Source organism: Bos grunniens, chromosome 19 (genome assembly GCF_055505025.1).
Source record: "Bos grunniens cultivar Pamir isolate PY7600 chromosome 19, Bosgru_T2T1.0, whole genome shotgun sequence".
Classification (NCBI taxonomy): domain Eukaryota; kingdom Metazoa; phylum Chordata; class Mammalia; order Artiodactyla; family Bovidae; genus Bos; species Bos grunniens.
In genome coordinates, this window is record NC_141183.1 from 40,733,274 (window position 1) to 40,759,986 (window position 26,713).

A 26,713-nucleotide genomic window follows, 5' to 3' on the forward strand; every position below is an offset into this window, starting at 1 on the left:
AGACGATTGACCCTAGAAGATCTAGAAGATTCATGGGATCGTGGCATTCCTCGAATCAACACTCTGTTCCAGAAGGACAGGCACACACTGGCTTATGATAAGGGCTGGCGTGTTCGAACTGACTTTAAGCAGTACCAGGTACTGGGGGGGACTGTAGCTGTTGTGGGAACCGGGGGCAGTGGGCTCCTGGAAGCTTGACTGGACCTGCCTTGCCTTCTAGGTTTTGAAGCAGAATCCTTTCTGGTGGACACACCAGCGGCATGATGGGAAGCTCTGGAACCTGAACAACTACCGTACCGACATGATCCAGGCCCTGGGTGGTGTAGAAGGCATTCTGGAACACACCCTCTTCAAGGGCACTTACTTCCCTACCTGGGAGGGGCTTTTCTGGTGAGGATTCTATTCTCTTCTTACAGTTGCTAGTCGGTTTCTATTCATTGATTTATTTTTTGGCGGTGCCACAGGGCTTGCAGGATCTTGGTTCTCTGATCAGTGATCAAACCTGCACCCCCTGCATTGGATGTGTGGAGTCTTAACCACTGGACCACCAGGGAAATCCCTGTTCTCTCTACAGTGATCTCTCACATGTCACAGCTCTCTTGAATTCATCCCTTGTGTGCCTTTGTCTGCTACTGCAGAGTTTCCCAGACAGCCACCCCAGGAGGTCAGCAGTATTCTGGGGAGGGATGGCAGGACATCACTTTACCTGATCTCTTCTGTTTCCCAGGGAGAAAGCCAGTGGTTTTGAGGAGTCCATGAAGTGGAAGAAGCTCACCAATGCCCAGCGATCAGGATTGAACCAGATTCCCAATCGTAGGTTCACTCTCTGGTGGTCCCCAACCATCAACCGAGCCAACGTGAGTGTGATTGGTAGATATGGGAATGGGAAGCTAAAAGCAAGGGTTTCTCCCTCCTTAACGATATCCTGAGAACCAGAGTCTCTCAGTTTCTACTCTCCTCCTCTTCCTCCCATCAGGTGTACGTGGGCTTTCAGGTGCAGCTGGACCTGACCGGTATCTTCATGCACGGCAAGATCCCCACGCTGAAGATCTCTCTCATCCAGATCTTCCGAGCTCACTTGTGGCAGAAGATCCACGAGAGCATCGTTATGGACTTGTGTCAGGTGCGCCTGAATGAGGGGGAAGGATGCCACGGAAAGTCCAGTCTGCTCGCTCGCTGTTTGGGGTGTGGAAATCCACCCTCGGAGCTCCTAGGATGAGACTTCTGTTGTGGTCCCAGCTGCCCCATTATCTTCAGTCTGTCAGCCCCCACGCCAAGCAGGCTTCCATAATAGTCGTAACCTTTCCACCTTCGCCTCCAGGTGTTTGATCAGGAACTGGATGCACTGGAGATCGAGACAGTTCAGAAGGAGACAATCCACCCCCGAAAGTCCTATAAGATGAATTCTTCCTGTGCAGATATCCTGCTGTTTGCATCCTATAAGTGGAATGTCTCCCGGCCCTCATTGCTGGCCGACTCTAAGTAAGTGCCTTCTGACTGGGCCCTGAGCATCTGGGAACCTTCATTTTACTGTTCTTCTAGCAGCACTACTTTTGAAATTGTCCTGGCTGCCTTTCTTTATAATTAGAAGCCCATGCTACCCCCTGATTCTGTCAGCACCTTCAGCCAGGTCTGCTGATTGTCTGGTGCATCTTGCTGATCTGGAATAGGAGAGGGGTTGGTTTTAAGATGTAGACAGAGCGATTGAGAGTTCTTGGTGTTCTGGGGATATTGCTTGTACCAGTGTCTTCCTGGAAGCCTAGACTCCTGACCCCTCTCCACTTTCAGGGATGTGATGGATAGCACCACCACTCAGAAGTATTGGATTGACATACAGTTGCGCTGGGGGGACTACGATTCCCATGACATCGAGCGTTATGCCCGGGCCAAGTTCTTGGACTACACCACAGACAACATGAGTATCTACCCTTCGCCCACTGGTGTGCTCATTGCCATTGACCTGGCATATAACCTGCATAGGTAAGTTGAGGCTCGAAAGCATGTGTTTTTCCTCAGCCCCACACTTTGTTTTAATTTCTAAGAATTACTTATTTTTAGCTGATGGACAATTGCTTTACAACATTGTGTTAGTTTCTGCCGTTCATCAACATGAATTGTCATAGGTGTATCATACGGCCCCTCCCTCTTGAACCTCTCTCCCACCCCATTAATTTTTATTTTATATTGAATGATAGTTGATTTACAGTGTTGTGTTAATGTCAGGTGCAGAGCAAAGTGACTTAGTTATACCTATAGCAGTTTTTCTTCAGATTCCATATAGGTTATTACACCGTCTTGTGTTATCTGTGCTATACATTAGGTCTCTGTTATTTATGTTTTATATACAGTAGTGTATACATGTTATTATCAGCCTCCTAATTCGTCCCCCACCCCCACCCCCACCCCATACTTCAGTATGCATGTGCTTTTTGGTTTGCCCAGGTGAGGCTGAGGTTTGCCGGTTTGCTCATCTGGGTCACTGACTCTTCCTCGCCTCTGTGTACATGAGCAGACACTTTCATCTCAGCCTGGCGAACAGTCTTTTCTTCCTCTGTAGTTGCATTTTGCCTTGTTCCTGGGACTTCTAGTCTGGTCTTAATCTTTCTTGCCTCTTTCCCCTTCACAGTGCCTATGGAAACTGGTTCCCTGGCAGCAAGCCTCTCATACAGCAGGCCATGGCCAAGATCATGAAGGCAAATCCTGCCTTGTATGTGTTACGTGAACGGATCCGTAAGGGGCTGCAGCTCTATTCATCGGAGCCCACTGAGCCCTATCTGTCCTCTCAGAACTACGGTGAGCTCTTCTCCAACCAGATTATCTGGTTTGTGGATGACACTAATGTCTACAGAGTGACCATCCATAAGGTGAGAGTTAGACGCATGTGAGGGTGTGGGGCTTTGTATATGCCTGTGGGAGGGTGACTGGACAAGTGTGTGCATACTGGAAGGAAGGAAGGCTGATTGTGTCTAGACTGTGCTAACTGATGTAATCATTCTTTAGACCTTTGAAGGGAACTTGACCACCAAGCCCATCAATGGGGCCATCTTCATCTTCAACCCACGCACAGGGCAGCTGTTTCTCAAGATAATTCACACATCTGTGTGGGCTGGACAGAAGCGTTTGGGACAGGTGAGCCTGTTAAAGGGTAGAGAGGCTGTAGAACCTTGCTGCCTCTTATTCTTTGTTATTGGGTGGATGTGTGAGAGAGAATCTCCCTATTTCTGTCTTTGCAAGTTTGAGGGTATCTCATTTACACTTTTCTCCCTGAATTACTTAACTTGGGAAGTGTTCTTCTTGTAAGAAGTCCAAGAATAATTGAGGTCCATCATCACCTACTAACTGGGCTCTCTGCTTCATGAATCTTTTGTCTCTAACCTATCTTGAAGAGGGCTATGAAAAAATCATCTTTCTAAAGGGAGCACACACTTAAAATGTCGATTTCTCCGCATCTCTACCTCAACGCCTTTGGTAACCCCTTACGTCTTGCTGAGTTAACGCTTTGGTTTTCTAGGTACTTCATATCTAGGTAGGCTGTCATTTGTCCAGCCACAGTTTCTCGTCCTCTGTAGCATGTGCCCTCTGGCAGTCAGTCCAGGATCCTGGTATCCCAACCCTGGTGAACATCTCCGCCTCTGTGGCTTTGCTAGCATGAGCTCTTCTCTTAGCTCTGTTAATCACTGTCTTACTCATTCCTCAAGACTTCTTTCTTTGTGCAACATTTTGTGACCTTTAGCCTTAATTTCTTTTGTCCCTGACATAGTGTGTGTATAATCAAACACTAGCTTGTGTGAGTTTTGTCTGGCCAGCTAGGTTGAAACATCCTTTGGGGCAAGACAATTGGACATTTTTTCTATAGCTCTTGAGTACCTAACAGTTCGTAGCATACAGTAGAAACATAGGGTAAGGATAAGTGTTTCGAGACTGGGATGTTCTGTTTTATCTAACCTGGGAGGGCGGAGACTCAGTTTCCCTGTCCTCCTCTCTTGTTTATCAGTTGGCTAAATGGAAGACAGCTGAGGAGGTGGCTGCCCTAATCCGATCTCTGCCCGTGGAGGAGCAGCCCAAGCAGATCATTGTCACTAGGAAAGGCATGCTGGATCCACTGGAGGTAAGAAGTGGTGAATGAGGTAGAAGGAAAGAGGGCTGAGACCTGCTGGCTCTGTTTCTAAACTTGGACTTGATCTCGTCTCAGGTGCACTTGCTGGACTTCCCCAATATTGTGATTAAAGGATCAGAGCTCCAGCTCCCCTTCCAGGCTTGCCTCAAGGTGGAGAAGTTTGGGGATCTCATCCTTAAAGCCACTGAGCCGCAGATGGTTCTCTTTAACCTCTATGATGACTGGCTTAAGACTATCTCATCTTACACGGTATGAAACCACCTTGCTGGGAGCGTCACTCTGAGAAGAGTGGGTTTGGGGTCACAAGAAAGTCCTGTGCCTTAGCTTTCTCACAGGCCTCTTGGGGGCTTATTTTCACCTCATCCACCTGTGAATGGGCCAGTGCCCTGCCTGTGGTGAGGGGGCCCCCTTAGGGGTTAGTGTCCGAAGGGGTGGGCTGGAGGAGAGGGAAGAGCGTCCGTTGCTGACCTCCCGTGCCGCCATACCTCCCTAGGCCTTCTCCCGCCTCATCCTGATCCTGCGCGCCCTGCACGTAAACAACGACCGCGCGAAGGTGATCCTGAAGCCAGACAAGACCACGATCACAGAGCCGCACCACATCTGGCCCACTCTGACCGACGAGGAGTGGATCAAGGTGGAGGTGCAGCTCAAGGACCTTATCTTGGCTGACTACGGCAAGAAAAACAAGTGAGCAGGGGTGGGGGCTACAGAGGAGAGCCGCCGGGGGTGAAACGGGCGGCTCAGTATATGGTTTCTGGGATTTTCGAAACATTTTAAGCCGAGACGATTCTCAGGAAATTGGCGTGGAGATGCCTGTAAGGCAGTGTCTTCTGATAGTACAGGAAGTGTCCATGTCTCAGGGCTCAAGCTGACTCTTGGGCACTGTTCCTCAGCAGAGGCACTGTTGCCATTTTGAGCAGGGTGTTTCTTTACTGTCCATGCAGTCCAGGGACTTCTCACATCCCAGACCCCTCAGTACCACCGCTCGTCTCACACACATACACACACACACACACACACACACACACACACACACACACACGAAGTTCTCACATCCCAGACCCCACAGTAGCACAGGTAATAAAACACACACACACGTTCCTTTTTTCTCCTTCCCTGTCATTTTTGCAACCAAAAATGTCCATAGATTTCCAGACACTGGTAAGGGTGACTGATGTGTCAACTCTGATTGAGAACTTGTTTCAGGATTTTCGTTTTTGAAAGTTTTTCCAGTTTCAGGGCACTTTTTGTTGAGGTAGAGTGGGACGTGTGGTTGCTAAATCTGGTTTGAGCATGGTCAAAAGGTGTACAGGCATTGGGTCAGCCTGGGATATGACAAATCTGATCCATATTAGTGTATTTCCACTTCACACTTGCTGTATAAGTATCACTTAGGATTGTCAGGGGTCAGGGTACACATGGGCTCCGTTTCTCACCCAGTTAACATGCTTGCAGTTAGGGGCATAAGTGACCAAGGGAAGGGATCATTGTGGTGTGACTCACACTATCCCCACAGTGTGAATGTGGCATCGCTGACACAGTCAGAAATTCGGGACATCATCCTGGGGATGGAGATCTCAGCACCATCACAGCAGCGGCAGCAGATTGCTGAGATTGAGAAGCAGACCAAGGAACAGTCGCAGCTGACTGCAACCCAGACTCGCACTGTCAACAAGCATGGTGACGAAATAATCACCTCTACCACCAGCAACTACGAGACCCAGACTTTCTCCTCTAAGACTGAATGGAGGGTCAGGTAGTGCACGGGGCAAGACGGGTGGGGATGGGAAGGCCTGCTGGTGCCGCGTGAGGTGCTTGAGTTGAGAAATGCCAACATTCCCTGCCTGTGTTTAGGGCCATCTCTGCCGCCAACCTGCACCTAAGGACCAATCACATCTATGTTTCATCTGATGACATCAAGGAGACTGGGTACACCTATATCCTTCCCAAGAACGTGCTTAAGAAGTTTATCTGCATATCTGACCTTCGGGCCCAAGTGAGTATGTTTGTCCAACTAGGCCACAGTGTGTACTAAGCATTTATGAGCCTAAAACTCACCTGAGATTTCCTAGAACTGGAGGTGATGGTTTTGAAATTCATGGATGAGTAAAGTATATGTAAGGATAGCCAAAACAGGGAAGAAGGTTTTGGCCCCCACCAGATACCAAAGCATTATAAAGGTATGGTAATTGAGAGGAGAATGTGTGATTGGCCTAGAAGTTATTGGAAAGAAGTATTATATAGTCAGAAACAGATTCATGTGTATACAATAAATCAGTTGTATCACTTGAGGATTCCACTTCCTCTGTGGGATTAAGTGTGTTTTATGATATTGGAATAATCAGCAAAGGAAGACTTGATTCCTACTTTGTAGCACTTACAGAAGTAAAATCCAGGTGGAATAAAAATCTGGATGTAAAATACTAAACTCTAGTAGAGTATTAGAAGAAAATATTTATTGTCTTAGTGATGGAATAATCTTAAATAAGATATATAACACAAAACCATCATCAAAATGATTAACTTGTGTGTGACAAAGAGTACCACAAAAGACAAAAACAGGAAGAAATAAAAGATAACTAGAAGAAATAAAAGATAACTAAAAGATTGGGCAAAAAGTTTGAAGGTAGTTTTGAGGAGAAACCGAAGGTGGAAAAAGTGCTGCGGAGTGCTGGGTTTAAAGATGTGTACAGCTTGTTGAATGCCTGAGCTGTGTGCTTGTGTGCTCATTTATGGATACTGTACTTAAATACTTAAATAATCAACTGGGGAATGTGTGAGCAATGCTGATTCCTGGACCCCACTCAAGATTCTGATGTGATTAAATCTGAGATGAGGTCCATGTTTAACATTTTGAATAAGCACCCCCAGGCTTTTTTGATGCAGGAGATTCTGGCCACATTTTGGGGAACTCTGACCTTGTTCCTGGAGAAGGGACTTAAGCTGGTACTAAGAATCTCTTTGGTTCCTGACCCCCTTGTCTCCAGATTGCAGGTTACCTGTATGGGGTGAGCCCACCAGATAACCCCCAGGTGAAGGAGATCCGCTGCATCGTGATGGTACCACAGTGGGGCACTCACCAGACTGTGCACCTGCCTGGCCAGCTGCCCCAGCACGAGTACCTCAAGGTTAGCGGAGGAAGTGGGAGAGCTGTGGCATCCTGCTCTCGGGGTGGTGGAGGGAAGGCAGAGGTTTTACTCTCATGGGTGGGATTCCTGGGCCCTAAAGAGCTTTCCACTGCTCTTCCTATAGGAGATGGAACCCTTAGGTTGGATCCACACTCAGCCCAACGAGTCTCCTCAGCTGTCACCCCAGGATGTCACCACCCATGCCAAAATCATGGCTGACAACCCATCTTGGGATGGCGAGAAGACCATTATCATCACCTGCAGGTGGGCTTGCGCCCCCTTTGAAGGAAGGGTGATGGGAGGCTTTGCGGGCCAGGGCCCAGAATGGTGGCCTGAGCTCTGACTCTGTCCTCATTCCTCTTCCAGCTTCACACCAGGCTCCTGCACCCTGACAGCCTACAAGCTGACCCCCAGTGGCTATGAATGGGGCCGCCAGAACACAGACAAGGGCAACAACCCCAAAGGCTACCTACCCTCGCACTACGAGAGGGTCCAGATGCTACTGTCGGATCGCTTCCTTGGCTTCTTTATGGTGCCTGCCCAGTCCTCGTGGAACTACAACTTCATGGGTATGTGGGGCAGGGTGTGGGCTGGGGGCAGGGGTGCACAGGAAAGTGGGGATGAGGTTAGGCCACCAGCCTTAGCACTTGGGCCCAGATTCTGGTTTAGAGATGGCCCAGGGACCCAGGCTGGGTGAGGCAGGTGGACCTTGTCAATGTTGGCCTCTTCCTTCTACTCCAAGGTGTCCGGCATGATCCCAACATGAAGTACGAGCTGCAGCTGGCAAACCCCAAAGAGTTCTACCACGAGGTGCACCGGCCCTCCCACTTCCTCAACTTCGCTCTCCTGCAGGAGGGCGAGGTCTACTCTGCGGACCGAGAGGACCTCTATGCGTAGTCGTCTCCTCACCTTTTGCTCCAGCCTTCTGGTCAAGGCTAGAGCCTGTGGCCCCACAGACAAGCTGGTGACATTCAGCAGCTTGGCCCCTTTTTCCTTTCTTCTGTGCTTGTGATGTTGTTGACCCTTGGTGACTTGTAATTGTGAAAAAGTATAATAATAAATTTTGTATAAATAGGAGGTTTTGAAGCTTTTTTTCCCCTGAGCTCAGATTCTGGGTGGAGGGATGGCAGAGGCTGGACGTGTTCACAGCAAGCTGCTGGACTGAACCTTGAGGCCCCCTGTTCGGAGCTGTGGGGATAAATGTCCTCTAAGCTCAGTGAGCTGAAGGAAAGTTGGGCTTTCACACCCCTGCTGCTATGACCACGTTTGCCAGTTTTCCCCCAAATACTTGTAAACCCTCACCGCTTTTCAGCATCTCTTGGAGCAGTCACTATTTTGAGTGTAGAAGCTCCCGGCTTGTTCTCTGTAGCTGCAGAGCCCAGCTTAGCCCCTTAAGCTTTGTGTCACTCTCAGCCTGTCCTGGAAATAGGCACACGGCTGGACAGTTGGCTGCCGCTGGCTGAGGTCAGTGACAGCCCGCCTACCTCTCACCTCTTGGCTGGAGAGTTGGCAGCCAAGTCAGGCCCCATGACTCTAGACACAGGGGTGGAGCCTGGTGTGGACACTGGGGAGGGCTTGACAAAAGTGACCACTTACAGCCCTGGGCCTCAGCTCCTGGACTCCTGGCCGGAAGGTCCTACTTCCTGTGACCTTGGGGGCTTTAACAGGACAGGGTCCAGGGCCCTGAGACTCTTCCAGCCTTTTCCCTGAATCGCTCCTCCCTTGTCGCTTCTACCCCGCCCTCTACTGTCCTAAGCCGCTTCCTGGGCCGGGGCTGATTGGCTTTTTCCTGCCTCAGTTGGGGGAGGAGGGTGTCGCAGCCCTGGTCGCCTTCGGGGGACATGGAGCCCAGAAGGGCGGTGCCTGGGGCGCATGGCTGCGGGCCTCGGGTGGCCGCGGGATCGGGGACAGCCGCGGAGCTCGTGTACCACCTAGCGGGGGCCCTGGGCGCTGAGCTGCAGGAGCTGGCGCGCCGCTTCGGGCCGGAGGCCGCAGCCGGACTCGTGCCACTGGTGGTGCAGGCGCTGGAGCTCCTGGAAAAGGCGGCCGTGGGGCCCACCCCGGACTCGGTAAGTCACGGCGCCCTTCCCCAGCCGCCCGCCTGGGCCAGCGGGGGCTGACCTTAACAGCGCGGCCTCCCCAGCTGCAGGTATCCGCGCAGCAGGCGGAACTCGAGCTCCGGCGGCTGCGAGAAGAGAACGAGCGCCTCCGCAGAGAGCTGCGCTCTGGACCACAGGGTGAGTGCGGGCCTGCGGAGCTCCGTGGTCGGGGCGGCTCAGGACTCCCCCTCTCGCGGGCCCGCCGCTGAGAACGCCCCTTCCTCAGAGGAGCGCGCTCTGCTGCGGCAGCTCAAGGAGGTGACCGACCGCCAGCGGGACGAACTCCGGGCGTACAACCGCGACCTGCTGCAGCGCAGCCAGGAGACCGAGGCGGTGAGGGCGGGGCGGGGCAACGTGCGGGGGGCGGGGCCCTGCAGGCCCTCAGGCGCCCCGCCCACCAGTCCCTTGGCTCCGCTCACAGTTGCAGGAGCAGCTGCAGCGCCTCCTGCTGGTGAATGCGGAGTTGCGGCAGAAATTGGCCGCGGTACAAACCCAGCTACGCGCCGCGCGGGACCGCGAGAGCGAACGAGAGCAGCGGCGCGAAGCGGCCGTGGAGCCGCCTCCAGAGCCGGTGCAGGGCCAGGCCGCGGGCCCCGGGTGCGAACAGAGGCGGGAGTCCGAGCGGGCGGCCGCGGGCACAAGAGCCCCGGGGACCCCCGAGGACCCGGTGAGTGCCCAGTGAGGGACCGGTCCGCCTCTCGGTGGGCACTCGGGAAAGTTTTGCTGTGCTGCGTAGCAGGGCCAACAGGCTAGCTAGAAGGTGGTTACGAGTGTGCGCCCCCAGCCGGCCTCCGCCCCTACTCTCAGCCAGAGCCCCGGCCTGGCACCCATGGTAGCGCCCTGGCCTCCCGAGGCTCCCTGCCAGTCCTCTCGCGTCCCTGTCCAACCGAGGCGCCCCCTGACCAAGCCTGTCCTTCCACAGGCGGATGCCCCACTGCCGCCAGGGCTCCCCGCCAAGGCAGGGCAGTGCAGCTTCAGTCGAGAGGAGGTTCAGCAGATCCTTCAGGAGCGGAATGAGCTCAAAGCCAACGTGTTCCTGCTGAAGGAGGAGCTGGCCTACTTTCAGCGGTGAGGGCGCTGGGCAGGGCCCGGAGGCTCGGGGGCGCCAGGAGCACCTGTTCCCTGGCCTCGGTTCACCCGCCTCATTCTTTGAGTGGTTGATACGTCCACGGTGTCGTGTGCCAGGCACCATGCTGGGCACTGGAGGACGTGAGTCACATAGTCCCTGCCCTCCTGGATCTTCTTCCACACGGGGGAGGGCCAGTGCTGAGGGTCAGCAGCAGCGGCTGTCAGGGAAGTACTCCCAGGAGGGGTGACACCTAAGCTCAGGGGCAGAGGAGTTAGCAAGGCAGAGTGTTCCCAAAAGGGGGAACAACATGCACAGGTACTTGAGTCGAGACCTATTCTTAGCATCCCCACCGCTTTGTCTCTGCCCTTCCTCCTCCTCCGTAGGGAGCTGCTCACAGACCACCGGGTCCCTGGGCTTCTGCTCGAAGCCATGAAGGTAGCTGTCAAAAAGCAGCGGAAGAAGATTAAGGCCAAAATGTTAGGGACTCCAGAGGAAGCAGAGAGCAGGTAAGTCCTGGCCTCCATTCCCACTGAGCCTAGTCACCTTCTGAACCCATTGCCTCAGACTGTGCTTGTCACCTAGCTTAGCCACCTCTGGAACCTGCTAACCTGGCCTGGTCACCCCACCTCCCCAAGCCTGCCGTGCTGAACCCACCGCCTTCTCACTGGATCACAGCTGCTCCCACCTGCCCTGTTTGCTGCACATCCTGACTCTGCTTCTCCACAGTCGGTTTTCGGTTTCTTTAGTTTCTTGTCTTGGCTGCATCTGTTTGTTCTCAGGCAGGTAAAGGTAAGGCCGTAGCTGCAGGCCTGTCCATGGCCTGCTATGTATCTGGCTAGAAAAGAAAAGCCTCAAGATGTCCTCTGTCTGCCCAGATTTTCCTTCTCTCCAGCTTTCTTTTTTTAACTTTTTATTTTATGTTGGCGTATCGTGGATTAACAGTGTTGTGTGACAGTTTCAGGCGTACAGCAAAGTGATTCAGTTTCCTTCACTCCAGCTTTGGGGGCCCCAAGGTCGCTCTGTCCTCCCCTTCCTGCTCCTGGGGGCTGCACAGAAGGCTGAACATAGCGGACTCCCCTTGGCCCTCAGGGCCTTGATAAAGGACCCTCACGTCTTCTCTCCTCTCTTCACTCTTCTCTGCCTCAGTGATGATGAGGATGGCTCATGGCTCCTGCTCTCCAGCGATAAGGGAGACCATTCTGAACCCCCAGCCCCTGAGTCCAGAATACAGAGTTTGTATGTTGACGAAGGGAAGGACGAATGTGGTAGGGGTGGAGGGTGGAGGGGCCCATCTTCCCTCCTGCTGCCCCAAGCAAGTAGCATGCCCATCCCCTCTTGCTCCTCTGGTGGCCCCTTTACCGCCCCCTGTCTCATGCTGCCCTTTCTTGCTCTGGGTCCCCTTTTTACAGCACCCTCTGCTGCCCTCAGCCCCTGTCCTTGACCTCCCTGGCAGCCAGGCTCAAAACACCTCTTGGTCTCCCCCCAGCTTTGGCCAGTGGTATCGGGGTGAAGCAGAGGCCCCTGGGACTGAGACCAGCAGTGTGGCTCCCAGCCAGCTACAAGGAGGAGAGGAGACCCTGCAGCCACCCCACCAGGAGCCGGTGGGCAGGCCGACAGCCCCCGACTCTTGACGGGTCCTGCTGTGCTCTCAATGAACATCTTTGTCTGGAGTCTCAGCTGCCCCAGAGGCCTGACTTTGGAGTCTGTCTGTGGTTGGATGTGTGACCTCAAAGGACCAGGCTCCCTCCTTCCCTGCCCTCCTCCCTGGCTCTTCTCTAATCCTGGTCCGAGTCTGATGGGAGCTCAGCCTACTTTCTTTCCTATCAGTTCAGTTCAGTTGCTCAGTGGTGACCGACTCTTTGCAACCCCATGGACTGCAGCACACCAGGCCTCCCTGTCCATCCCAGAGTTTACTCAAACTTATGTCCATTGAGTCAGTGATGCCATCCAACCATCTCATCCTCTCTTGTCCCCTTCTCCTCCTGCCTTCAATCTTTCGCAGCATTAGGGTCTTTTCCGATGAGTAAGTTCTTCCCATCAGGTGGTCAAATTATTGGAGTTTCAGCTTCAGCATCAGTCCTTCCAATGAACACCCAGGACTGATCTCCTTTAGGTTGGACTGGTTGGATCTCCTTGCAGTCCAGGGGACTCTCACGAGTCTTGTCCAACACCACAGTTCAAAAGCATCAATTCTTTATTTTCCAACTCTCACATCCATATATGACTACTGGAAAAACCATAGCTTTGACTAGATGGACCTTTGTTGGCAAAGTAATGTCTCTGCTTTTTAATATGCTGTCCTTCCTATACCTCTGTGCCAAGCCTTGGGGGCCAGATAGAAGTGCTGCTTCTCTGAGTTTCAGTTTCCCCGTCTGTGAAATGGAGAGCTAACTGCCCTCCTCCCAGCTGTTTGTACAGATGGCCTAAGCTGTTGGAATAAAGCAACTGCCCGTGATAGCCAGAAACAGCTCCACGTCTGTCTGCCGGTGATCCGCCCCTGCCCAGCTCTGCCAGGATGGCCCCTTGGTTGTCACTGGTGGGGGGGCCTTCTCCCCTCTCCGACTTTCCTTGGGGAATGTGATCTAATGGATTCCCATGGCTCACCCACTCGCCTGTCCTGGGATCCGGGACTTACAGCCTCATCTTCCTGCCTGCTCCAGATTCAGACCAGCCCAGAAGCCCCTACTCAGCCCTCACCATTGGCCTTCCCTTTTCCTTTCACTATTCTGGTGTCTGCATCTCAGCGCCTGCCCACTGTCTCAGGGAGGTGCCTCATGGCAGCCCGCCCCTCTAGCCTGGTTTCCTCAGGAAAAGCCTGGGGAGGAAGTAGGAAGGGGGTTGGGCGCTGTGGGGGCCAGACTGACCCAAGCCCTCCCGCTGCACTGGCCGCCATGGGGCCGGGGCTGCTGTTCCCTCTGTTGCTGCTCGAGGCTCTGGGGGCCCCAGGGTCTGAGCTGGACGCCGGGGGGCGGCACGTCTGCAAGGCCAGCAGGTGGGTCTTGTGGGAGTCTGATGAGGGGGGAAGAGGACATGAAGAAAGAGGGGCTAAAGCAGGAGGGGCTCGGGGACAGCCTGGAAGCGGTGGGATGGCTAGGGACAGAGTGGAAAGGGTTTGCGGACGTGGGGCTGTGAAACCTTGGCCAGCCCTACCAGATGGGGCTGAGGCCAGTGACAGTGATCCACCTGCAGGGCCAGGCTGCCCCCCCAGCTGACCCCTCTCTGCCCCACAGTCCCTCTGCTGAGCTCCAGTGCTGCCCAGGCTGGAGGCGGAAAGATCGAGAATGCACCATCCGTGAGTAGCCAGGATGGTCCCACCCACCCCACCCCACCCGCCACTGGAGGATAAAGGAGGACAGAGCCCAGTGACCCTTCCTTCCTACCCACCCTGGGGTCTGTTTGCCCTCCTGAGCCCTTGTGCCAGGGTCCCTCCTGTGACCCAACCCCCCGCCCCTGAGGAAATAGCCCTTGAGGGAGGCAGGGGCGGCGGGAGCCAGTGAGAGGGACAGAGTGTCCCCTGGCCACACCCCTGTCCTTCCAACCTGGGTGGGGTGTTTTTCAGCCATCTGCGAGGGGCTGGATGCCTGCCGGGAAGACGAGGTATGTGTGAAACCAGGCCTCTGTCGGTGCAAACCTGGATTCTTCGGAGCCCAGTGCAACTCCCGTGAGTCCTGAGTGTCTCCTGAAGGATAAAGGGGCCGGACAGGACTGGGGGAGAGGGGAGGTGAAGCAGGTAGCAAAGTAATCTTACAAGAGCAGGGCCAGAGTCCCTCCAAGCTTTGCTGAGGAAACTGAGGTCCGGAGACAGGAAGTGACGCACTCCCAGGGATGCCCTGAGTCATCTGGTTTCTACGCCATCCTCAAAGTCCTCCCACAGGTTCAGTTCTGGGCTGTTCATCTTCCCTTTCAACTTTCTGAAAGATGCTGGAGATTCCGGTCAACTGCAAAATGAATGCGCTCTCAGTCTCATACACCTTATGCCAGTCTGGAGAGTGACTGGAGTGTCCACCTTCTCTGGCACAAAGAGGGACTTGGCAAAGTGGTTGGTGGGCAGATTAGCCAGAGGGTAGCCAGCCGCCACGGGTTGGGGTTGAGAGGAGACGCTGAGGGTGTGTGGCTACCCCAAGGGCAGCCTCCAGGCCTGGAGAGACACAGTTGGGGGTGGGGGGAACCCAAAGAGAGGGAGGAGGGGCCCGAATGCAGGCCCACCCACTTCGTGTGGCTCTAGACCGGCCCCTTTCCCACTCTTAAGTGTGTTCAGGAATGTGGAAGTGGGAGGCTGGCCAGTGCTTAAGGAGCCTTATGGTTCAGAGTCGGGGGCAGGAAGTGAGCTGTGCCCCAGGGGGACAGGCTGTCCCGGGCTCTTGGAGGGTCCCTCCTGGCACACAAGGGGGCGTGCGGCGAGCATCCGTGCCCGGCCCCGAGCCCGCTGACCCTCTTCCGTCCCCCCTTGCCCTGTCGCAGGCTGCCCGGGCCAGTACTGGGGCCCCGACTGCAGGGAGGTCTGCGCCTGCCACCCGCACGGCCAGTGCGAACCGGCCACCGGCGTGTGCCACTGCCAACCTGACCGCTGGGGCGACCGCTGCGAGTTTCCGTGCGCCTGCGGTCCCCACGGCCGCTGCAACCCCGAGACCGGCGCGTGCCGCTGCGAGCCCGGCTGGTGGTCGCCCACGTGCCGCCGCCCGTGCCAGTGCAACCCCGCGGCGGCGCGGTGCGATCAGGCCACCGGCTCCTGCCTGTGCGAGCCAGGCTGGTGGGGCCGCCGCTGCAGCTTCCGCTGCGCCTGCCACGGCTCGCCGTGCGCGCAGGAGTCGGGCCGCTGCGCCTGCCGGCCGGGCTGGTGGGGCCCCGAGTGCCGACAGCCGTGCGAGTGCGTGCGCGGCCGCTGCAGCGCCGTCTCCGGCCAGTGCTCCTGCCCGCCCGGCTTCCAAGGCGTGCGTTGCGAGCTGCCCTGCCCCGCCGGCCAGTACGGGCTCCGGTGCCGCGACAGGTGAGCCAGGGTGAGAAGGGAGGGAGGAGGGCGTGCGAAGGAACAGGAGAGAATGAGAGGGGAGGCCGGGGCGCTGGGAGAAGGTTGCGCAGAAACAGACAAGGGTGGGGTGAAAGAGGGCAAAGAGACCCTCGGTGCCCCTAAGTCCCCCTCGCCCACCACTTTCATGTGTTTCAGTCAGTCAGTTCAGTCGCTCAGTCGTGTCCGACTCTTTGCGACCCCATGAATCGCAGCACGCCAGGCCTCCCTGTCCATCACCATCTCTGGAGTTCACTCAAACTTAAGTTCATCGGGTCAGTGATGCCATCCAGCCATCTCATCCTCTGTCGTCCCCTTCTCCTCCTGCCCCCAATCCCTCCCAGCATCAGAGTCTTTTCCAATGAGTCAACTCTTCCCATGAGGTGGCCAAAGTACTGGAGTTTCAGCTTTAGCATCATTCCTTCCAAAGAACATCCAGGGCTGATCTCCTTTAGAATGGACTGGTTGGATCTCCTTGCAGTCCAAGGGATTCTCAAGAGTCTTCTCCAACACCACAGTTCAAAAGCATCATTTCTTCGGCACCCAGCTTTCTTCACAGTCCAATTCTCACATCCGTACATGACCACTGGAAAAACCATAGCCTTGACTAGACGGACCTTTGTTGGCAAAGTAATGTCTCTGCTTTTCAATGTGCTATCTAGGTAGGTTCATCTGGTTACTGTTAAACAGAATACTCCTAGCAAGCCATAGAAATAGGACAAAAGAAACATAACGAATCGCGTGGCAAAAGGACTATTGCAGGGTCTCTCTGCCACTCAGGGTCTTTCAAACTTTGACCAGGTCCACCCACTTTAAGAAACGTTTTACATTCCATCATATATGTATTCAATTCAATTCAGTCGCTCAGTCGTGTCCGACTCTTGGCAACCCCATGGACTGCAGCAGGCCAGGCCTCCCTGTACATCACCAATTCCCAGAGCTTGCTCGAACTCATGTCCATGGAGTCGGTGATGACATCCAACCATCTCATCCACTGTCATCCCCTTCTCCTCCTGCCTTCAATCTTCCCCAGCATCAGGGTCTTTTCCAGTGAGTCAGTTCTTCGCATCAGGTGGCCCAAGGCTTGGAGCTTTAGCTTCAGCCTCAGTCTTTCCAGTGACTATTCAGGACTGATTTCCTTTAGGACTGAGGGTCTCTCAAGAGTCTTCTCCAACACCACAATTCAGAAGCATCAATTCTTCGGTTCTCAGCTTTCTTTATGGTCCATTTATTTGTTTATTTATACATATGATATACATATATATCATACATGTATATGATGGGCAATATATAAACTGAAGTAAAAAAATTAAGCTGACAACACACACACACACACGCATATATATACACCCAAATGTTTTCTGTTCTCCCTTTTTTAATTCTGGTCAGGATCTGTTAAATTGATTTTATGAACTCCCCTTCTCCCACTAACGAGTCTGATCCAAGCGCATGATCCTAGATAATTAAGTCTCTGGAGGGAGAAAGTTCAAATAAGGATGAAGGCGATATTAAGATAAGATAAGCCTTAGTGGAAAAGTTGTTAAAAGGGTAGATCCTGAGAGTTCTCGTCACAAGGGGAAAAAAAAAAAAACAAAACTTTATTTTTTGGTATCCATATGAGATGATGGGTGTTCACTAGACTTTTCATGGTAATCATTTCACACTATATATATGAAGTCATTATGCTGCACACTTTGAATTCATAATAGTGCTGTATGTCAATGATAACCCAGTAAACCTTAAAAAAATCTAAAGATAAAATGCTAGTGGTGAAAACCTGCACTTGATGCCTTTTTATAAAGCACAAAATGGGAAAGGAGCTAAACTAGTGAGGCCTGTTCATGCCAGACCTCTGAGGTGGCAAGGGTGGAAGGGAAGAAGGGGAAGGGGGAGGAAGGAAACCCTGGGCAGAAGGGAGGCAGAGCTTGGGGTGGTAACTTGGTTTCCCTGGCTGGGCTGGGAACTCCTGGGGACCCTGGGATCCAGCGAAGGATGGGGCTCAGAATGGGGAGGTGGTTAGGAAAGGGCTGGAATCCTACTAGAGCCTCAGAGATAGTCTGTCCAGCCTCTTTGTTGTACAACATGGGGAAACTGAGGCTCAGACCTGCCTGAATGGCCCTGCTGGAACCAAGATGCTCTCTAGACCCTGGAGGCCTGGGTGGGTGCGACATCCGTCCACCTCCCAGGGCTCCCTGGACTCCTTCTCTTCCCAGCTGTGGCCACTGCAAGCAGAATAAGCCGTGCTCTGCAGACACAGGCAGCTGCGAGGCCTGCAAGCCGGGCTGGAACGGGACCCAGTGCCACCAGCCCTGCCCTCCTGGCACCTTTGGCGAGAACTGTAGCCAGCAGTGCCCCCACTGCCGGCTTGGAGAGGCCTGTCAGCCAGACACTGGTCACTGTCAGCGCTGTGAGCCTGGCTGGCGGGGGCCCAGGTGAGGGGCCAGCTGCTCAGGGAGAGGTATACCTTCCTTCTAAATGCTTGCCCCAGCTGCTCCCTCTTGGAAAGCTGCCCCCTCTTCCAAGCATATAGTCACACAACCCCATGGGGCCCACCTCTGGGTGAAAACTAAGGCAGGAAACATGGGTGATGATGGGGCCCTGGGCAGGCCCCCCACTACTCAGGCTTCCCACCCTTATCTCCCTCCAGGGATCTATAGTCTGTCACCTATTGGGTCTGACCTCAGATTCAAGGCCCTGCTTGCACCTGAGCTTCACTGCTGAATGTGTAGACGCTTGGGTCTCTAAATCTAGAAGTATGGGGTAAGATAGGTGGGGCCCTGCGGGGGAGGTCAGGCTGGCCTTGCTCTCCATTCTGAGTCTCCCCTCACCTCAGGTGTGAAGACCCCTGCCTGATTGGCACCTTTGGGGAGGGTTGCGGCTCTACCTGCCCCACCTGTGTCCAGGGGGCCTGTGATGCTGTGACAGGGGAGTGTGTCTGCAACGCTGGCTACTGGGGGCCCAGGTGAGGACTGGGAGGAGGAGGGGCCTAGGTCAGGCCTCTGTGCAGTCTGCTCCCTAAACTTCCCTGCCTGGGCTTCTCCACCGCCCACCCAGCATACTCATAACTAGGAAGGTATTCCTCTGGTTGTGGGGTCTGCATCTTCCAAAGGGGGCTCAGTAGTAGAAGTAGAACCAGCGCAGTCGTGTCTGACTCTGTGTGACCCCATGGACTGTATGTAGCCTGCCAGACCCCTCTGTCCATGGGATTTCCCAGGCAAGAACACTAGAGCAGGTTGCCATTTCCGTCTCCAAGGGATCTTCCCAACCCAGGGATCTCCTGCACCTCCTGCCTTGGCAGCAGATTCTTTGCCACTGAGCCACCTGGGGATGTCAGTGTCGCCAATGTCAGGTTCTCCCACCTGTGGGACAGAAGAGAGTATTAACTGGCAGAGATTTCATTTTACGGAGGAGAGGACCCAGGCCCAGAGAGTTAGGGCGGGGCTGGGCCTTGCCCAGACCTCTAAACTCGAGGAAGTCTGGATTCCACTGGCATCCTGCTTATTTCAATGATAGCGCCAAGTGGACATGGAATGAAGATCGTGAGAGGTGGACCCTGCCTGAGGCTTGCACCCTGGGGGGCCTGGGAGCCAGGAGGCAGTTTGTGGATGGTCTCTCTGGAAGATGGGCTTAGGAGCTAAGGGATTATTTTAAACACTGCCAGGGGTGGGGTGCTTAGAATGTGGCTCAGAGGTCAGAGGAGTCTGGCTGGGCATCCTTCAGGGGAAGTCTGTGTGGCAGGGGGTGGGGAGCAGTGCCCAGAAATCTACCTTCCCCTGCCCACCTCTATGCCTTCTCAGCCAGCCTCCCGCTTATCTCCCCTGTCCCCCCAAAGCTGCAATACTTCGTGTCCATCTGGCTTCCATGGAAACAACTGCTCTGTTCCCTGCGAATGTCCAGAGGGAAACTGCGACCCTGTCTCTGGGGCCTGCCAGCTGGGTAAGCTGGAACAAAGAGTACAGGGTGAAGTAGCTGGGGGAAGGGTGGCCTTTTTTTTTTTTCGGCTGTACTGTGTGATATGTGGGATCTTAGTTCCCTGACCAGGGATCAAACCCACGCCCCATGCAGTGGAAGCTCGGAGTCTTAACCACTGGTCTGCCAGGGAAATCATGAAAGAATGGCCCTCGACACAGGCTCTGGGACTTCCTTACTTGCTAGAAAGGCTAAGCCCACTTCAGATATGCTCTCTCTACCTGAAATCTGTATGGGTGCTTTGGAGCTCCCCAAAGACAGGATAGAGCCCTGGTCCCCTGAGAAAACAGGCTAGCACGCAGGAAATGGGTACACAGGGCTGGACACTGGGGTGTCTCATCAGGCCTGAGAATTGGGGCAAGAGTTTGTGGAACGGGCCGTGGACCATCAGTAAGGGAAAGATCAGCAGGGAGGCTGGCTGGAGGAGGGGGCCTCCAAGCTGAGCTAAGTCTACATCTCTCAGAAGAAGGGGAGGGCCCCACAGGTGGGAGATTCTGGGGAGAAGGCAATGCAGAGCTAGAGAGGAGACATGATGTGCGGGAGACAAGAAGGCCCCGAATACGTGTCCATCGCCCACCCTCCCTAGGATCGCATAGTCAGGACGCCGCCCTCATCGCGGGCATCCTCGTTCCTCTGCTGCTGCTGCTCCTGGCCATCGCCTGCTGTGCCTGCTGCTGCTGGGCTGCCCGGCTGGACCCCAAGGACAGGTGAACACAGGCCCCTGTCTTCCCGACCCCACAGCTCAGGCCATGGGTGGAAGCAAGGTGGTATCTATGGTTTCCTTTCTGGGATGGAGATAGGCTGACCTTGTCACACATGTAGGTCAGAGGTAATGAGGTAGCTGGCCATGGCCGTGGCCTGGAGACACCAGGTCAGCCACCTGCCCTCCTCAGATGCTTCCAGGGGTGGGGGGTGTGGGGGAGCAGGCACCAGGCTGGCAGAAGGCAGAAGCAGCAGGATAGCTCTGGGCGGGGAGGCAAAGAGACGTGAAGGGAGAGTGCCGTGAAAGCCTGTGCAAGGCTTCAGCAGAGAGCGTGGTTTTCTGAGAAAAGGAGAGGCGAGGAGGGATTGAAGCTGGGGGGCTGCTGCGGGGAACACTCTTTGCACAAGAGCTTTGTTCCTTTATGAAACCTCTTCATACTTCTCGGCCCCTTGGAAGCTCAGAGCAGTGTGGACGGAGGTTTTGAGCAAGGCACTTGGAGACAGGGGATTTGCCTTCTTAATTCCCAGGAGGACACAGACCCAAGGTGACCCTGCTAGTCACTGGCCTGCATGAAGCCCGTGCCATTTTCTGGACTCTGTTTTGTCTGGTGTGCTGTTAGTTCACTCACTACCTCTTGAGCATGCCCCTCTTGTCTGTGGGGGCATCATCAGAGCAGCAGGCCTAGAAGGCCCTACCCTGGGGACCTAGTTCTCAGGGAAAAGGAGAAGCCCTTCACTCAGGAACCAGGACGCGTGCACAGTCTGTCTGAGGAATGGCAATGAGTGAAGCAGTTGCTTCCAGCTTGGGGGTGGGGACAAGGGGGAGCTTCCCAGAGGTTGTGTCACTTCCAGAAAGATCAGTGAGCTGGGGCTCAGCGAAGATGATAATCACACAGAGCTGCATTTGGGGGCAGTCCTCTGTGTAGGTGGTGCTATGCTGGGTCCTGAAAAAAAGCTCTGATAGATAGGAGTCGTTGTCCCCATTTTACAAATGAGGAAGTTGAGGCCCAGAGAGGCTAAATCAGAGCCAGATTGGCCACCTTGTGACTCTGGAGCCATGCTGCCGTCTGTGTCAGGCCTGGATCTCGGGGTCAATCTCTCTCTCTCTCCAGATCTCGGTTTGGGTTTTACTCTGTAGTCACAGAGAGTAACTGAGGTAGACACGGTCACTTTGTCACATGAGCCGTGGAGTCAGAATGGTCCTGGCCCTTTTCTCCTGCCCTAGTCAGGGCTCTCCCACACTGACCACTCTCCCTTGCCCTCAGGCCGGTGAGAGATGGAACCGCCATGTCCAGGATGAAGCTGCGGGTCTGGGGGGCCCTGACCTCCAGCCTGGGCTCTGCGCTGCCCTGTGGTCCCCTGAGCAGCCACAAGCTTCCCTGGGTGACAGGTAAGTGGGTGCTGAAGGTCAAGGGTTGCCAAGGGTCAAGGTGTCCCCTCGGGTGCTGCACTTGACCTGGAGCCCCTCCCCCGCAGTCTCCCACCACGACCCGGAGATCCCCTTCAACCACAGCTTCATCGAGCCGCCCTCCGCTGGCTGGGCTTCGGACGACTCCTTCTCTTCGGATTCCGAGTCTGGAGAAGAGGATGAGGGTCCTGCCTATTGCGTGCCACCCCAAGAAGGTAGCCCCCAAACAGCCTCCTGCCCCTGAGCCAGCCTGCTCATCACACCCTCTTCTTTATTCCTTCAGCAGACGTGTAGCAGGCACCCACTCTGCCCATCACGGTTCTTGGCTGTGGGATGCAGTCGAGAACAAGAGAGATGTCTGCCCTGCGCAAGCGTATAGTCTACGAGACAGTGGGTGGTAGGACAGAGTGATACATGCTTTCATGGGGGCCATGCGAGTAGGTGCTCGTAATCCAGCATGTCAGGGGTGACAGGGGTCAGAGATGATGTCTCGGTGTTCGTGGTATTGGAGTTGAATCTGGCAGAATCAGTAGGAGTTAGCCCAGGGACAGGGAGAAATGGCAGTGACATTTCAGGAAGAGGGAACAGTGTACACAAAAGGCAGTAAGTAAGAAGGACATGGCCACGTGGCACCGAGAGAGTTTCAGCGTGGTTGGAGTGTGGCATTATCACAAAGTCGGGGAGAACAGTGGGAACAGAGGGTAGCGGCGGCAGCCTCTGCCTGAATAGCCCTTTCCCCAGGCTCTCTGCATCCTCACCCTCTCCCTTGCTCCATTTTGGGGGCCTCCCAAAAGATGCTGAGCTGGGTAAGTAAGATGGATTGGGGAGCCCAGCCCAGCTTCAGTCAAGCACTTCTGTCTCCTCTGCCAGGGATGGTCCCTGCGGTCCCAGCGGAATCCTCAGAGGCCAGCCTGGCTGGAGGTCCCTTCCCTCCCCCTGAGGATGCCTCCACGCCGTTTGCCATCCCGCGCACTTCCAGCCTCGCTAGGGCCAAGCGGCCATCAGTCTCCTTTGCTGAAGGCACCAAGTTCGCACCACAGAGTCGCCGAGGCTCCGGGGAGCTGTCCAGCCCTCTCCGAAAGCCCAAGAGGCTCTCCCGGGGGACCCAGCCAGGTCCTGAAAGCCAGGAGACTGAGGAGTCCACAGGCCCTCAAGTGGAAACAGATGGGGCCCCTCCTGGTACTGCCAGCCCCAGGGATTCAGCTGTTGGTCGCCGCCGGCTCCCACTTGGTGGCCGGACAGTGGCTGAGCGTGTGGAAGCCATCGAGGGCAGTGTCCAGGAAAGCTCAGGCTCTGTCACCACGATCTACATGTTGGCAGGGACACCCCGGGGACCTGAGGGCCCCGTCCGGTCTGTCCTCCGCCGTTTTGGTAGCTTCCAGAAAGGCCAGGCAGAACCCAAGGTCAAGAGTGCCATTCCCAAGCCTCCACGTCGGGCCCTGAGTCGGAACAAGGACAGCCCCAGGCTAGACTCTGGCTCTGCCAATCAGAGCCCCAGCTCAGCCATGAAGGAGGAGCTGACTGGGGCCTTGGAGTCTTCAGGGACTGGGTCAGAGGAAGGGGCCAGGAGCCTGGGGGGCGGCATCAAGAGCTCAGAGGGTGGCCAGGAGCTGGCCCCTGAGGATGGCTCCCTAGTACAGGATCCCCAGAAGGTGGCTGACAAGGAAGGGCAGGAAGAGCCCCAGTATGAAAATGTCGTACCCATCTCTGGGCCACTGGAACCCTGAGGATCTTGAATTTCATGAGTGGGAAGATGGTGGATGGGGCTTAGGCCTCAGATTGCCCCTATCAGATTGTTTTGTGCTGGGAAAAGATCCCAGGGCCAGAAAGACATGCCCCCTTGCACTTTCACTGGGAAATGTCAGTGCTGGAGGCCAGGTGGCTCTGGGTCCTAGCCGAGCTCTGGGAGTGGGTCTGGAAGGCCTGGGCAGAGACCCCACCGAATGGGGTCAGGAACAGGGAAGAGATGACTGCAGGGACTTTTTCTCTGTTGTCCTGGGCTCTGTTTAGCCCCAGTCTCTTCTTTCCTTCATTTGCAAGACATTTTTCTGAAATGGGAAACAACCACACTGTTGGATGATAAAAGATTAAAGAGATATTCCTTATGAAAGGTTCCTAAACAACCAACTAAATCAGGTTGTGTAAGAATATGGGAGCTTGTTCATGCTATCCTGTTACATGTAAATCATGTTTCCTTTTTTACAAATTTCATTCCTTTTGGCCTCAGAATACATGTTTAGAATTCTTCCATTTTGTGTTTATTTTGTGACTGTTTTATAGACTTAAAAAAAAAGACGTGAGGGGGACTTCCCTGGTGGTCCAGTGGTTCCGCCTTGCAATGCAGGGGACTCGGGTTCCATTCCTGGTCAGAGACCTATAAGATCCCACATCCTTCAGAGCAACAAAGCCCTCGGACCACAACTAGAGAGCCAGAATGCAGCAACTACTGAAGCCTGCCCACTCTGGATTCCATGTGCTGCTACTAAGACCTGACATAACCGAATAAATAAATATTCTTTAAAGAAATAAAAAAGATGGATGTGCGTAAAAAACATTTGAGAGGAAGGCATCACACGGCATTTTTCTCCGGGAGATGAGAGTGCGGCAGATATTTTCTTAAATTTACACATAATTTCCAAATTTCCTACATTCTTTTTTACTTCTCTCACTAGGTTGAATTTTTAAAATTATAACAAGCAACATTGTTTGTTAAAAAGTACTGGGCTTCCCTAGTGGTTCAGTGGTAAAGAATCTGCCTGCAAAGGCAGGAGACACGAGTTCGGTCACTGGTCTGGGAAGTGCCACGTGCTGCAGAGCAAAGCCCACGTGCCCTAGAGCCTGTGCTCCCCAACAAGAGAAGCCCCCGCAATGAGAAGCTCGCGCACAGCACCTAGAGGAGCCCCTGCTCACCACTAGAGAAAAGCCTGTGCAGCACTGAAGATCTAGCACAGCCAAAGATAAATAAAAGTTTAAAAATAAATAAAAGGTACTAACATTATAGACACGTCTAGAGTAAAAATCAGATTTCCCTTCTCCTCAAGGGATTCTGTGGGATGAGGGAGGGGCCAGACTCAATTTTCATGGAATGCCTGTTGGTCTAGTCCTGAATTCTTTCCTCACATATTTGCATTGCCCAGACAGGAAACAAAGATCAAACCCCTCTGTCCCAGTGGGTAGAGAAGCTCAGGAACAGTTTAGGTGCTTCGTTTCAGATGCTTTTCTGCGCACATGAAAACAGAAGAGCGTCTCATTCTGCAGTTTGCTATTTTTCTTAACAATATATCCTGGCTATGTTTTGATGTTAGTTAATATAAAACTACTTCTTTTTATAAAAAATGGGATTCCATCATGGGGAAATAACACAGGTTATTTAAGCCATCCCCTACCTATGGGGATGTGGGTTGTTTCTAATTATTTTGATCCAATAAATGATGCAGTAGCCAACTTGGTCTACATTTCTTTTTGTATTAGTGCTGTTTTTTTTGTAGAAGAGATTCCTAGAAGTGGAATTGCTGGGTTATGGGGTAACAATATTAAATATTTGAGTATTTACTCCAAATGGCCCCCAAAAAAGGGCTGAATGGCTTTATGTTCTCATAAATTATATTGGTATCTGTTTCCCCATACCCAATCTGATAGGTTAGAGGTGGAATCTCATTATTATTTTAGCACACACACAAAAAATCTCTAAGGCAATAACATGTTAAAGCTTCTTAAAATGTCAAACTTGTTGTACAGATAAGTGTTTTGTTTTTGTGAGTTTTTTTTTTTTTTTTTGGCCATGCCATGCAGCTTGTGGGTTAGTTCCCCATCCAGGGACTGAACCTGGGCCCTCAGCCGTGAAAGCATGAAGTCCTAAGCACTGAACCACCAGGGAATTCCCCAGATAAAAGTTTTTTATTTGAGGTTTTTAACTCAAAAAAATGCTATTTTGATATGAATGATTTAAAAAACATCATTCATGCAGCCAATGTTCATAGCAGCACTATTTATAATATCCACGGCATGGAAGCAACGTTAAGTATCCATCAACAGATGAATGGGTAAAGATATGTCCACATACACAATGAAGTATCACTCAGCCATAAGAAAGAATGAAATATTGCCATTTGCAGCAACGTGGATGGACCTAGAGATTATCATACGAAGTAAGTCAAAGACAAATATAATGAGATCACTTTATATGCGGAATTTTAAAAAATGATATGAATGAACTTATCTACTAAACAGAAATAGACTCACAGACATAAAAAACAAAATTATGGTTACCAAAGGAGAAGGAGGGAGGAATAACTTAGGAGTATGGGATTAACATATATAAAATATTAATAGATAATAAACAAGGACCTACTATATAGCACAGGGAACTATATTCAATATCTTGTAATAAACTACAGTGAGAAAGATATAACTGTAATAAACCACAATAAAAATATATAACTCCATATATACATATATGGAGCTTTCTGGTGATCCAGTGGACTGCATGGGGCATGGGTTTGATCCTTCATTAAGGAACTAAGATGCCACATGCTTTGTTCCGTGACTCAAAAAAAAAACCACAAACACATATATATATAATGGAATCACTAAAAAAATGAAAAAAATAGTATCATTAAAATGTGAATTTCTGGGACTTGCCTGGTGGTCCAATGGTTGAGACTTCACCTTCCAAGCAGGGGGTGTGGGTTTGATCCTTGCTCGGGGAGCCAAGATCCCACATGCTTTGGGGCCAAAACATAAAACAGAAGCAATACTGTAACAGATTCAACTGTTGTTTAATCATTCAGTCATGTTCCACTCTTTGCGACCCCATGGACTGCAGCCCACCAGGTTCCTCTGTCCATGGGATTCTCTGGGCAAGAATACTGGGGTGGGTTGTCATTTCCTTCTCCAATAAAGACTTTAAAAATGGCCCACATTAGAAAAACTTTTTTAGAGTGAATCTCTATGATTATTCTAAGACCAAACTTCTTTTCATATCTTTGTCAGTTATTAGTATTTTTTCCTGTAGATGATTTGGTTATATTCTTTTTTTTCTTTTTTCCACCCGCCCCTCGCTGGTTATATTCTTTCCCCAATTTTCAATTGAGATAGTCATCTTTTTCTCATTGATTTATAAGTGACTTTATATCAAGGATATTAATTCTTTGCACAGTTTGTGATTGGTCTTTTAATGCTGTTTATAGTTTCTTTCTCCTTTTCCCTACAGAAAT

The 26,713-nt window shown here is 52.8% G+C and overlaps 3 protein-coding genes across 18 annotated transcripts in view; all 3 read left to right on the plus strand.

Annotated features, from left to right (window-relative positions):
* The window catches only part of PRPF8 (pre-mRNA processing factor 8), a 32,758-nt gene extending 24,436 nt beyond the window's left edge, over positions 1–8,322 (plus strand). For both annotated transcript variants that reach the window (XM_086359764.1, XM_086359765.1), the window contains 17 exons: positions 3–138; positions 221–390; positions 728–857; positions 977–1,123; positions 1,322–1,482; positions 1,789–1,980; positions 2,627–2,864; positions 3,001–3,129; positions 3,995–4,108; positions 4,193–4,366; positions 4,611–4,804; positions 5,634–5,873; positions 5,972–6,113; positions 7,105–7,245; positions 7,370–7,509; positions 7,612–7,814; positions 7,988–8,322. In XM_086359764.1, the coding sequence (XP_086215890.1) occupies positions 3–138; positions 221–390; positions 728–857; positions 977–1,123; positions 1,322–1,482; positions 1,789–1,980; positions 2,627–2,864; positions 3,001–3,129; positions 3,995–4,108; positions 4,193–4,366; positions 4,611–4,804; positions 5,634–5,873; positions 5,972–6,113; positions 7,105–7,245; positions 7,370–7,509; positions 7,612–7,814; positions 7,988–8,142 (2,806 nt within the window). In that variant the 3' untranslated portion in view covers positions 8,143–8,322. The remainder of the gene's footprint in view (positions 1–2; positions 139–220; positions 391–727; positions 858–976; positions 1,124–1,321; positions 1,483–1,788; positions 1,981–2,626; positions 2,865–3,000; positions 3,130–3,994; positions 4,109–4,192; positions 4,367–4,610; positions 4,805–5,633; positions 5,874–5,971; positions 6,114–7,104; positions 7,246–7,369; positions 7,510–7,611; positions 7,815–7,987) is intronic.
* A 568-nt stretch (positions 8,323–8,890) lies between these two features.
* Positions 8,891–12,878, plus strand: RILP (Rab interacting lysosomal protein). 12 transcript variants are annotated; one of them, XR_015148095.1, is made up of 9 exons: positions 8,891–9,314; positions 9,389–9,482; positions 9,571–9,677; positions 9,766–10,011; positions 10,267–10,412; positions 10,797–10,919; positions 10,996–11,202; positions 11,369–11,649; positions 11,900–12,878. XR_015148095.1 is itself a non-coding variant. In XM_086359781.1 (8 exons), exons 1-8 carry the CDS (start codon positions 9,087–9,089, stop codon positions 12,042–12,044), a joined length of 1,179 nt encoding a protein of 392 aa, XP_086215907.1. In that variant the 5' UTR covers positions 8,891–9,086; the 3' UTR covers positions 12,045–12,878. The 12 variants fall into 12 exon arrangements, 3 of the variants coding, with proteins under 3 accessions (XP_086215907.1, XP_086215908.1, XP_086215909.1); XR_015148094.1 differs by having other exon boundaries at positions 11,560–11,649; XR_015148102.1 differs by lacking the exon at positions 10,267–10,412.
* A 34-nt stretch (positions 12,879–12,912) lies between these two features.
* Positions 12,913–24,952, plus strand: SCARF1 (scavenger receptor class F member 1). 4 transcript variants are annotated; one of them, XM_086359770.1, is made up of 11 exons: positions 12,913–13,405; positions 13,644–13,705; positions 13,973–14,074; positions 14,875–15,400; positions 17,632–17,850; positions 18,252–18,380; positions 19,251–19,354; positions 19,974–20,094; positions 21,355–21,479; positions 21,566–21,712; positions 23,778–24,952. In XM_086359770.1, exons 1-11 carry the CDS (start codon positions 12,999–13,001, stop codon positions 23,795–23,797), a joined length of 1,962 nt encoding a protein of 653 aa, XP_086215896.1. In that variant the 5' UTR covers positions 12,913–12,998; the 3' UTR covers positions 23,798–24,952. The 4 variants fall into 4 exon arrangements, with proteins under 4 accessions (XP_086215896.1, XP_086215893.1, XP_086215895.1 ...); XM_086359767.1 differs by lacking the exon at positions 23,778–24,952 and adding an exon at positions 22,368–23,747; XM_086359769.1 differs by lacking the exons at positions 18,252–18,380; positions 23,778–24,952 and adding an exon at positions 22,368–23,747.
* Positions 24,953–26,713: the final 1,761 nt, after the last annotated feature.